Below are 11282 nucleotides of genomic sequence, written 5' to 3' on the forward strand. Positions count from 1 at the left end.
TATCACTAGTACGTGCTGTCCTTTTGAGCTGGAGCTTAGCTCTCTTGCTGAACCTCAACTTTGTTTCGTAAACAGAACTGAGGTTTTGGATTCCTGTTTGCCAGAGTTCAGCATGAAGTCAAAGATAACAGTTATGCCTTGTTTACCTTACGTGTTATAAATGTATTGACCTTATATGCTATAAATCTGGTGTTCCCCTCAACCTGTATATTCTTCTACAGTAGCCTGTTTCCCCTTTCTGATGTCATTCAAGGCATAAAAGTAAATTTTATTCATGTGACTTGAACTTGTAGCTTCCCATAGACACACTCCCAGGCTTTGTTTGTTACAAAATCGCTTTGGAACATAAATCATAGGTGGTAAGGCTAGGACCTGGGGAAAAAATAACCACTGAAAACAATTTCATTCTGTATTGTCTTTGGTGTACAGGAAGGAGACAAAAAGCATACAATAGCAATATTGCAGAGCCATTTATATAACATCCAAGACTGTGTGGTGTTGACTTGGAATTAGACAAACCGGCACGACTGAATTACACTTTTAACCACTATGATCTGCAAATTCAGGAGGAGAGGAGAGAGAACAGTGCTTAAAGGTTTTAGGTTTTGAGTTATGAATTATGAGGTTAACTTAATGTTTGAAAGAAATTTCTGCAGTGTTAGTGGAAGAAAGGAGTGTATTGCACAGAGTATATTAATTCATGACATACCATAGCGATTGCACTGCCATAAATACAGCACAGATCGTCACCTCCAGGATTGTGTTAATGGGATTGGATTAGGAGAACTGTCTCTCCTGGGAGATGGTGAGAAATCAGTTGGTCTTTATTAAACGCTCATTCTTAAAAGGCTCAGATACTTAGGAATTTATGAACTGTTTCCTCCCTGTGCTGCAGTATACTTAACTGTGTACTTCTAATTATTAAAGCCTTTACAGTAGTAAGTGGCTTACTCCCCATTTTACAAGACAGAAAGACTTGTGCAGTGAATGAAGTACAATTGCAGCGTGTTAAGGGACTGCAGGATACGCTAAAGTGCTTATTTCAGGCAGTGGCATTTTAGCAAGGCAGAACGGTCCCTTACAGGTCTGGTACTCGTATGGATAGTCAAACTCTGAAGTTGCAGTAGCAAAGTGTGATTGAAGAAAGAATTTGGAGGATTTCTTTTTTGTTCTCAGCATAGTCAGTCTCCTCAGAGCCTTGTGTCATCGCTGCTGTTGCTGTCTGCTCCTGCTGAGGCAGCTGATTGTGAAGAGGAAGATGAGCTTGCCTGTGGAGGAGTAACAAATACGTTCTGGTTATTTTTAGTTTGTAAACATGCTGGTTTGCAGTGTTATGAAGGACTCCTGTTTTAATCTGCACTAATGATATACTTGTTTGGATGGCATAATGAGCCAGTAAATGTGACTTTTGTCACTGAAGTGCTTTCTCGTTAGCTATGTTTTAGAGACAAATATGTTTAATAGAAGTTTCCTGTTGTTTAATTCCTGTATCTGGTGAACTTGCATACTGAAGTAATGCTAATCTTCTGACAGAATTTATGAAAAACCTGGCAGCTGGATATTTGCAGTCAAGGGTCATGGAAAAATAGGTAGGAAGATAGGAGGCGGTATTGGTCTTATCCTTGTCTGTCTCTCTTGCATGATCAAAAGGAAGCATTTCAGTACTTAAGGCTGACCACAAAGAAGGTTCAAAATTACTGTTTCAAGAAGAATTATTTTGTTGCTCTTCTGAGTTCTGTCATACTTCAGATTCTTTTTGCCAGTATAATGTGAGCAAAATTACTTAAATCTGTGCATTTCTTTCAAAATGTCATCATAATCTGTTGATTGCTCTTTCTTCTAAAAAAAAAAAAAAAATCTATTTTCAAATATTTCACCTAATTTCTCCAAAAGCAGGCTATGCTTTTTTGTGTATTTAAGGACTTTTTTTTTTGCACTTCAAGGACTGTATTGCCTCCTTGAGGGTTGCAGTGTGTAGATTGTCTTGTTCCATAAAGTCTCTTGTGTGTGCATTCTTTCTGTAATTTAATTGTGCATGAGAGATATTCACCTGCATTACGCCTGGGGAAGGAAAGAGTTGTTTACAGTAATCATATCACAGCTTCCCTCTTGATAACTTGGACTGACTTGTAAAAATTGAGGATCCTAGCTCAGTTATACACAGCAGTTATAGGAAGTTCTTTCAGCATCTCCTCCGTGATCCCTTGGCATTTGTTTAATACAGTAATACTTACCCTTTCTCTTGGTTCAGGCGAGGTTCTCTCTGACTCTGCTGCTGAGGTTTCTGTATAAGCAGGAGGTTCAGAAGTGTCTTGGGCTGGATCTGCCATAGCGACTGTGATGGGAATGTTCTGGTCCTGGAAGTATTTGTAAGCATCTTTACTGCACACCAGTAGTGTTACTTTATCACCACTCTCTTTGATTCTTGCCACAACGTTGTCATAAGGCTCATTCATCACATTCACCCCATTCACTTCCACCAAAACATCATTATTTTCTACGCCTGCTACATCAGCTGGTCCGTGTCTTTGTACCTGCAAAGGCAAGTTCAAAGGGTGACGTTAGCATAACGTTGAAAAGATGCATTAGCAACTGATGGTTCACTAAGCTGTCAAAATAAGTGTGGCAGGGAGATTTTGGGGGCAGAACTGAATTGAAAGAGACAATAGGCCTAGAATGGTGTAACTTAAACTTAACTTGACTACATTGACATATTCTTTAGTGATGTGTGAAACTCCTCCCTTCCAGAAAACAAAAGGCACAGATGTAATTTGTGATAACAGAAGATTCACTCTTGCCAGCTGCAGAAATTCTGAGAAGTGGAAGGGAAAGTTCTCTTACATTTCCAGGGTATTCTATAGTTCAAAAATCTGTATTTTAAATACAATTTTTTTGCATTCCAGCCTTGTAAATAAAAGCAAGAAATGAAACAAAACTTGGATTTCCTTTCCTTTTAGATATCTAGTGGAATAAAAGCAATGAGGTTTTCTGGTGTTTATTTTAATATTGGTCCTATAATATCAGTCTGACTTTTAACAATTATAACTTATCTAAGAGAGCTGGAGAAGAGTTTTGTCTTGTGCTTTTTCTTGAGTGCATTTACAGGGTGGAAGGGAGAGGGCTGCCCAACGTACTACGCAAGCTTTTCATTGTTGATTATCTTACATTAGTACCTCATTAATAAATAGTCCAGGTTTGTTCTTGACCATGTTTAAATTGAAGCCAAATCCACTTGGCCCTTTTACCATCTTGCAGATTCTTGGCTTGTGGTTCACTTTCTGTTCAGTGTGCAGCTCAACTCTTTCCTCTGCTTTTGCTGGAGCTGGGTTTTGTAGTTTGTAGTAATATGAATAGGGGGAAATTTGAGCCTGAAAAAACAGTGACAAAGAGAACTTTGATATGAAACCTGCTGTGAAATCTGTAGGTTTCTTGCTAAATATGTTTTGCTTGAAACCTAATGGTTCAGATACGAGTTGCAACAAGCTACTCTTTGCTGTTAATGTCTGGTTAAGTGGAAAGCTACAATGTTGATCCACGTGATAAGGTTTGTATTGCTCACAAGAGATTACACAATAATTTAATTCTGATTTTGTTGTCTTATTCCAGCCTTGGGGTGCTTTCAAACATGGGATGGTTCCAACAGTGCCTCTAAAAACATGGAAGAGGCCAAAAATGTAGATGTTTAGTGATTTGGTACTCAAGTACAAGGAGTGTTGCTGAAATCTGGACGCATCTTAGACCCTTGCTGTAAGATAAACTGCTCTGACAGACTGATTTGTTGCTGCTTCTGTGTCTTATTAATGATCTTTAGCTCTAGCTTGCATTTACTTACCAGTTTATACATGGCATCAGTCTCCTTATCCACTACCAACAATGTGGTTTTTTCTTCAGACTGCTTAATCTTTCCCACTACACTTTCATGATCCAGTGCATCCACTCGCTCGCCATTGACAGCTACCAGGATATCATCATCTTTGAGACCTGCCTTGGCTGCTGGGCTCTTGGGATCAACATCTCTGATTACATGATCTAAGATAAAAAGGGGAAAAGAAGATGGATGTGAAGGACTGTTTGGTAAGTGTAATCATGTTCTGCTGTAAAAGCTGTCTTTGAAATTGCACTTGAGGTTGAGGCAGTTTCCCTGATACAGACTTGTTAAGAAGCCAGATGAAGAGAATGAGTCTGCAGACTGTAGGAGTAGTGGAATAAACTATTGCAAATGTCATGTGTGTTGGCTTGGTTCTTACCACCAGTGTTTTGTTCCATCCGTAGATAAAAGCCATAACCATCTTTTCCTTTCTGAAGCTCGATAAGTTTTGGTTTAAGAGGAAGGAGTTTTAGGTTGGCATTCTCTTTGCTCAGCACCATCTTCTGGCTTGTATAATAGTGGTCCGTTTCTTCATTTGAAAGTAGAAGCATAATGTGATTTCCAGACTTCTTTACCTGCATTAGTACATGTACAGTCACAGATATGACCCCTTCAAAAACAATTGTAGTTACGTCAGTAACTGGCTTACTGATACACCAGTGGTGGGGAGTGCTGCTGCATCAGCTGGAAGATCTGGGTGACACTATTTTAGTTTTTTTCTTTTTTTTGTTAATAATTTGGACCATGTCAAGATTTCAGAGACACAAAATCTTGCATAAATATGAGGAAATGTTCTGTATTTCTTACTGTTTTCCTGGTCTCTGAATAACTAGCTGTAGAATTGAGCTACCTAACAGCTATAAGGGGTTGGCATGCAGTGGCAGTGAAATCCAGTAAGCTTCAGTAGATTGTGCCTGACTCTCATCTAAACCTGAAACTCTGTAAGGCAGACATATCGTGCCATCTCTATCACTATTTTGGATCATAGCAGCAACAAGCAGATAACTTATCTTTGCCCTAGTGTTAAATTTCTGTCACGCTCTTGGCCCGCTTCAATGTCCCTGCATGACTGACTGAAGATTTTTGGTCTGTTCAAACTTTCCATTTAATTCTGTCTTTCTCCAACTGCTTTCTAGTTCAATGGGTGCCCTTTTCACTCATAACGAACATCACTGCAGCTGATGGTTTGCAGCCCCAAAAAGCAAAGGTGTTGCATAGCTCTGCAGCTAGAAGCCTGCACTCAATGTGTTGCTGGAATGCCAGAGCATGACCAGCCCTCTGAAATCTCTTCAGCTCCGGCTGCGGTTTAGCAGTGCTGTTAGTGGAGAACTGGAAGTCTCATTAGCAATGTTCTTTGCAGCTGAGGCTAGGCAGCAAAATTACTTGCAGTTTAATTTTCATTAATCTTGGGCTTCTTAGCAGAAAAAAGGAACTGCTGTCTAAAATCATGAATTCACCCTGTTCCGTGCTGTCTACATCATCAGAGAGTTATTCCTCTTCCTTTCCTAAAACTTGTATTTAGTTGCTTGCCCTCTCTCTTACTATTAGGAGTATTTCCAGGATTTCTAGGAACAGAGCGTGTTTTATTTACTATGGTTTCTGGCACTCCTATAATTCTCATATTTAGAATTCTTTGGCCTGTTTTGATGGCAGTGTTCATTCAGAGTCAGGTCAAGAGAGCATATGACAACAAAGCCAAAGCAGAAGGGTACTCTACTGAGTTGGTAAAGTATAAACAGTAGCTTCCAAGATTTGCTGTGAAGCATTCAAACTAGCCAGACCTTCCTCTTCAGTAAGCCTGACAAGTTGCTGTGAAAATGGGCCAGAACAGAAGATTTATCAGTACACAAATACCTTTTCCACCACCTCCTCATGTGTGTCATTTTCCACATTTTTTCCATTGATTTCAATCAGGCGATCTTTATTTTGGACACCCGCCTTTGCAGCTGCTCCTTGTGGTGCCAGATCTACTATGAACAACCCCTTCTGACCTGAAATAGATGGTAACCCATTACACAGAGTAATTCACTGAAACATGCTTGCGTTTGATGGCTAAGAAGATTCAGCACCGATGTCCTTAGATGCTCTTAGTCTCTTCTTATGCGCATATTATAGTGGCACCACAAATCTTCAATGTAGACACGCCTCTGTCTCTTACTTCTCTTATTCTGCTCAGGAAATATCAGTACTGTGGGGAAGGGAGGTGGTTTGGTTTTTGTTTTTTTTTTCCACTACAACTAAAACTCTTATTTCTCTACCAAGAGTGACAAAAGAGCTGATGAAGATGGCTGAAAGGGACTTTTTTTCTTTTCTTTTTTTTTTTTTTTTTTTTTTTTTTTTTTTTTTACATTTTAAGAGATGAGCTGTTTTTAGTGCTGTTTTACACGCTTCAGAATTTCCTGTGTTTGAAAGATGCTTGATCTTTTGGTTATTCTGCATTCTGAAATATCCTGTTCGTGGTTGATGATTTCTGGAAGGTTTGCCTATTCTGTTGACTAGCCTTGTAAGAAAGACAGGTGTGAAAGAGACTGAAAATTACTTACTTTCTAAATGAAATGAATCAGGAGAAGCATTTGGTCGTCGTCTTTTTACTGACTAGCTGGCTAGAACTTTGTATTCTAGTTTTTAAGTGATTTGGAGGAATAAAATGGACTTCAAGCAGCAGTTGAGGATATATTTGGTATTCAAGCACCAGCTGTGGAAGTGGCTTTGGTAAATGAGAACCACTGCTATGGTGGCTGCTTCTTTTTTTTTTTTTTTTTTTTTTATGCTTTTATTTTTTCTGCCCCATTAGAAATATGGTCCTCAGGAAACCATATGTTGTACAGAAATTGACTGGAGATGTGTCTGAATCCATCTTGCTGCTTCTTACTTCCCCTCTGTTAGCAAGAGCACCCTTCCCCCCCACCCTCAAGCTGTGGCTGTCATATGTATACCATCTGTCCTCCTCAGGCTCTCACCTTCTGTGGTTTTCAGGGAGAAGCCATACCCTTTTTCCTCCTTCACTAAGTAGCAGAGCCGTGGTTGTGGAACTGCAGTGATTGCTCCATTGGCCATGGGCTGTGTGGACTGCTGCTTCTTCTTTCCTTTTGATACCTTTTGACCCAGCTCTTCCAGATTTGCTCCCTCCTTTTCTGCATTTTTATAAGATGCTTCATCCAGAACAAGAAATACAACAGAATTCCCACTGTTCTTTACAATCTCCACCACCTGTAATGGACAAGGTGAAAAGGCAAACAGAGTGATTGACCTAAAAGCTTTCCCCCGGAAGGGTTACACTCTTCACTGGTTTTGTTGTCACATCCCTCTGCTTATGGTGGATAATAAATGATGCAGAGAGATATGCAGAGCAGCTGATTCAGCTCTTGGAAGATGCCATAAAAATGGAACAGAAAGATTCCAATAGTGACAGTGGGTCTCAATCATGGGAGGGAGGTGATGTGGACCCCAGACTAAACAGGTTTGTACCTTTGTATGTTCCTCCTTGTCAACAAACACACCATTAACCCTGAGGACTCTGTCTCCATCCTTCAAGCCAGCCTTTTCAGCAGGGCTGTTCTTTTCCACGTTCCGGATGAGATGTCCTGCTGTGTCCTTCTCCACACGTAGGAAAAATCCATAGCTCTTCTTGGGTTTTTTGGTCACTTTGCATTCTCGGGGCTGGAGAGCAGAAGTCATCTCTACAAAACAGGATGGAAAAGGTAATTGTGAGTTCAAAAAAAAAAAAAAATACTGTAAAAATTGCTGTAAATACATACTGAGACAGTTTGCTTCAGAATCCTTAGGGTTTGGTTTCCTGGGAAATCCAGCTGTGCAAAGGAAGATGAAATGAATCCTTTTTACCTGCTAACTCCAAGATGAATGCCTGTGACAGGCATAGAACAATGAATGATGTTCTCCTTAAGTATTGCAATACCTCTGAGAGGGTCTCTTGTACAGTAAGTGTAGATGACTTGTTGACATAGGGACTGGATAAGCAGACTCTTTAGGTAGGCAGAAGAGTGGCTGAGCTGTTAGGTTCACAGGGTTTTTATCAGTGGTACTTAATCCAGCCGTTGGCTGCTTATTAGTGACAATGGTTAGGGTTGGTACTGACACTGATGTTCAAAGTCTTTATTTATGTCATGGACAGTGAGGCAGAATACATCCTCAACAAACTGATGGATAATACCAAACATAGGAGAGCAGTCAATAGGCTGGCAGATAGTGATACTATTTAAAGGGACATTGACAGGCTGGAGAAAGGAGCTGTCAGAAACATCAAAACATTTAACAGAGAAAAGTAGAAAAAATCTGTATCTAGGCCATGCATGACAGCACAGGCCAGCTGCTGCCTGGTCAACAGACAGTTTTGCAGGACAACACACAAGTGCACAAACTGAACATGAGTTGGTGTAGCTTTGCAATGAAAATCAACTGTATTGTGGGCAATATCAGAAGGTATCTAGCAAGTCAATGAAGGGATTGTTCCCTGCTGTTTGGCACTTGTAAGGTTATGTGTGAGTTCTGTTTTGAGCTTTCCATGTCACTGTCGTATTGAAGCTAGTCCACTGGGGTGAGATAGGTTTTTGGAGAGCAACATGTTCGAAGAGAGGCTGAGAGAGCTGGGTTTGTTCCATCTTGGGAAATGAAAGATCTTATTTGTGTTTTCAAGTGCTTAACTGGATGGTGTAGAAAACACAGGTCCGTATTATTCTTGGATGTTAATACTGATGAGAGGCAACAGATACAGGTTACAGCAAGGGGAATTCTAATTAGGGGGATGTAAGGACAGCTTTTTAATCTCTGGTGCTTTCAACAAGAGCCTAGAGTAGCTGCGGAATCTCCATCCTTGGAGGTGCTTACCTGGACGAAACCCTGAGAAACTTGATCTAAGCTGGCCTGGTTTAACATGAGCTGTTGGACCAGATGTTCTCCAGAAGTTCATTCCAACCTAAAATATTCTATATTTTTATGATACAATGGAATTGGGTGGCTCATTATCAGTAAGAGAGGCATTGTGTTCAGAAAGTAAGCAGTAGTTGTGATAAAGAAACAATTCCAAAGTTCACTATCTTGTTATCTTAGGGGCTCCTGCCCAAGATCCATGATGACATAAGAACAAGATTAACGAAGACAACTTTCTCCATCCAGCTAATTAGCACATCTGATGTGTTTCTTACTGGATAGATTTTTTTCCTCACTCCCAATAGAAGTTTGTGAAAAGACCAAATACCTGTTTCGGAGGTTAGCCATTAATCTCAGCCTAATAAATGCTAAGAAATTTCATCTGTCTGCGTGAACGCCTTACGGTTCTTCCTTTTTTCCATTTCTATGTATCACTCACATAACTAATGCATGTGAAAACTGGCCTTTTCATTTCTTTTGCTTGTTTTTAGAAGCAGCTAGCAGCGAAACCTCTCTGTGATCTTGATAGCAGCCTACTGCTGAAGTACATCTGGCTACCCATGCAAATATAGAGTATTTGTTATGGAAGCTGAAATTGTGTTGTTAGGGTTAGTTGGTCAGCATATAGAAAAGTATGGGTGAGGAGAGAGGAGCTTACAGGGATGCCGTTGAAGCTGGAGAATATGGAGCATTTCAGCATGCGTGGATAAGCAGGCTGTGGACTGTGATTTTCTTCCTCCCTTTGGTGAGGTACTTAGTAGTTTGTGGAGTCTGTGCATAGTGGCATGAAGAATAACTTCACGTAGGGATGTCCTGCACTACTGTTTGGACATTGTACTCATCTCAACCACAACTCAGAGTAGCTGTTCTTGACAAACACTGGAAAATCTGGTTAATTCCTGAAGTTTACACAAAGCTGAAGGAACAGTAAGCTTTTACAGAAGAGGTTACCTCTTCTTATGTAGAAGAGGAGGGAAGATTATATTGGGCTGCAAACAACTTTTCACTTCATGAAAGCTTTACATGCAAGATTATCAGGCTCATAAAACAGAGTTTTATATAGCAAAAGAAAATAAAGGAGCAACTTACCTGTATATCTTTGTGAAGCAGCCTTTGCAGGAATCCTCTCTTGCTGTCCCTCCTGTAGCAGTACCTATAGGTACGACTGGACTTTGATTGGGCAAAGGTTGATTTAAAAGATGATTTATTTAACCAAGTTTCACTTGAATATGCTCAATGCCTTGATAAGCTGCCTTGTCCTTGCCTGCAGAAGTGCAAATCACATGTATTTCTCAGCAGCTTTGAATTCTGTTCTGCTGATAATGATACTCAAAAGCTCAGTGAAGGAGGTGATCTAAGGCAAGCCTGATCTTTACTCTGTGCAAAAATCTTCTCCAGCTATAAGAAGTGTCATAAAGGAGCAAGTTAGGATTGTCATGTATTGACCATGGCTAGCTAGTGTTTAATTGCAGATTGAGAAGTTCCCAATTCAAAGTTGTGCTCTCCATGTAGTGTGCCAAACATAGGGGCTGTGATGGATTAATCTTGGCAAGCAGTCAAATGCCCACCTGTCTACTCTCTTGTTCCCTTCCTCAGCTGGACAAAGGAAGAAAACGGCATGTAAAAGTGTGAGGAATCTGAAATAATGACAGTAATTCTGAGAGATGCGATGTACAGAGTGGTTGTGATTGAGGAGTAGACCTGACTATTGAGAACATCCCACAGGCCACCTGTGGATGTGAAACATTCATTACAATCAGTGAGAACAAACAAAGTCCCTACAGCATATGTAGGAAAGTGGTTGGGAAAGACAGTTTGGATTACTCTCCTTTCGGAAAGGAACAACCCACTTGTGGAATTGTCTGTGCTCCAGGATCAAAGTATAATTGGTGGTCATTGTGGAAGGATGAGCGGATTTGTTGTGTACTTCTCTGAGGTTAGCACACCTGTGCACAATTTGACTTGTATTACTTACTGTATTATACAACAGAAACCACCTGAACTAAAAGGGAGTGAGTTTCATATGGAAGTGTGTGAATATAGCAATGACCCAGTCCAAGCTGGTGTTGGTGCCCAGCGATCTGACATTCTGCTTCTCCTGTCCTGAGTGATGGCCTTGATATCCTCTGGACTTTTGTCCCATTTATGTAGTTGCATTAGATAACGTGGAACCTAAGAATGGTGCAAATGACATGGAATAAGGAGATAAGGCTATACTAAGTCTGCCTGGGACAGAGCTAACTTTCTTCACGACAGCCTGTGCAGTGCTGTTCTTTGCATTAGTGTTTGAAACAAATCACACCAGTGATTTGGCTGTCACTGAGCAGTGTGCAAATTACCAGAACTTTCTCTCTCCATCCATCTTCCTCTGCACCCAGGTGAGTAAGCTGGATGTGAACAAGATGCTGGAGAGGAACAGAGCAGAGACAGCTGACCCAGGCTGACCAAAGGGATATTCTGTGTCTTTTGACGTCATGCTCAGCATTAAATCATGCAGAAAGGAGGAATGCAGGGACACTTGGTTATG

The 11282-nt window shown here is 40.5% G+C and overlaps 1 protein-coding gene across 1 annotated transcript; it reads right to left on the minus strand.

The window, feature by feature from the left end:
• Window positions 1-395: 395 nt before the first annotated feature.
• On the minus strand, window positions 396-9960 carry PDZK1 (PDZ domain containing 1). The gene is made up of 9 exons (XM_052703706.1): window positions 9845-9960; window positions 7337-7548; window positions 6829-7078; window positions 5723-5859; window positions 4248-4443; window positions 3833-4029; window positions 3174-3368; window positions 2235-2534; window positions 396-1268 (listed from the first exon to the last, which is right to left on the minus strand). The coding sequence occupies exons 2-9, from the start codon at window positions 7544-7546 to the stop codon at window positions 1191-1193; spliced, it is 1563 nt and encodes a 520-aa protein (XP_052559666.1). The 5' UTR covers window positions 7547-7548; window positions 9845-9960; the 3' UTR covers window positions 396-1190.
• Between the last annotated feature and the right edge of the window lie 1322 nt (window positions 9961-11282).

The sequence above is a fragment of the Tympanuchus pallidicinctus genome, unplaced genomic scaffold (assembly GCF_026119805.1).
Source record: "Tympanuchus pallidicinctus isolate F22 unplaced genomic scaffold, pur_lepc_1.0 scaffold10, whole genome shotgun sequence".
In the NCBI taxonomy this organism is placed as follows: domain Eukaryota; kingdom Metazoa; phylum Chordata; class Aves; order Galliformes; family Phasianidae; genus Tympanuchus; species Tympanuchus pallidicinctus.

Excerpts from the sequence above, each read along its gene's own strand:
- PDZK1 (XM_052703706.1), bottom strand. The coding sequence starts at position 7,546 with ATGACTTCTGCTCTCCAGCCCCGAGAATGCAAAGTGACCAAAAAACCC. Across the intron at positions 2,535-3,173 it reads CTGGACTATTTATTAATGAG|GTACAAAGACACGGACCAGC; the intron begins GTACTAATGTAA and ends TTGCCTTTGCAG. Across the intron at positions 1,269-2,234 it reads CGCCTGAACCAAGAGAAAGG|GCAAGCTCATCTTCCTCTTC; the intron begins GTAAGTATTACT and ends ACTCCTCCACAG.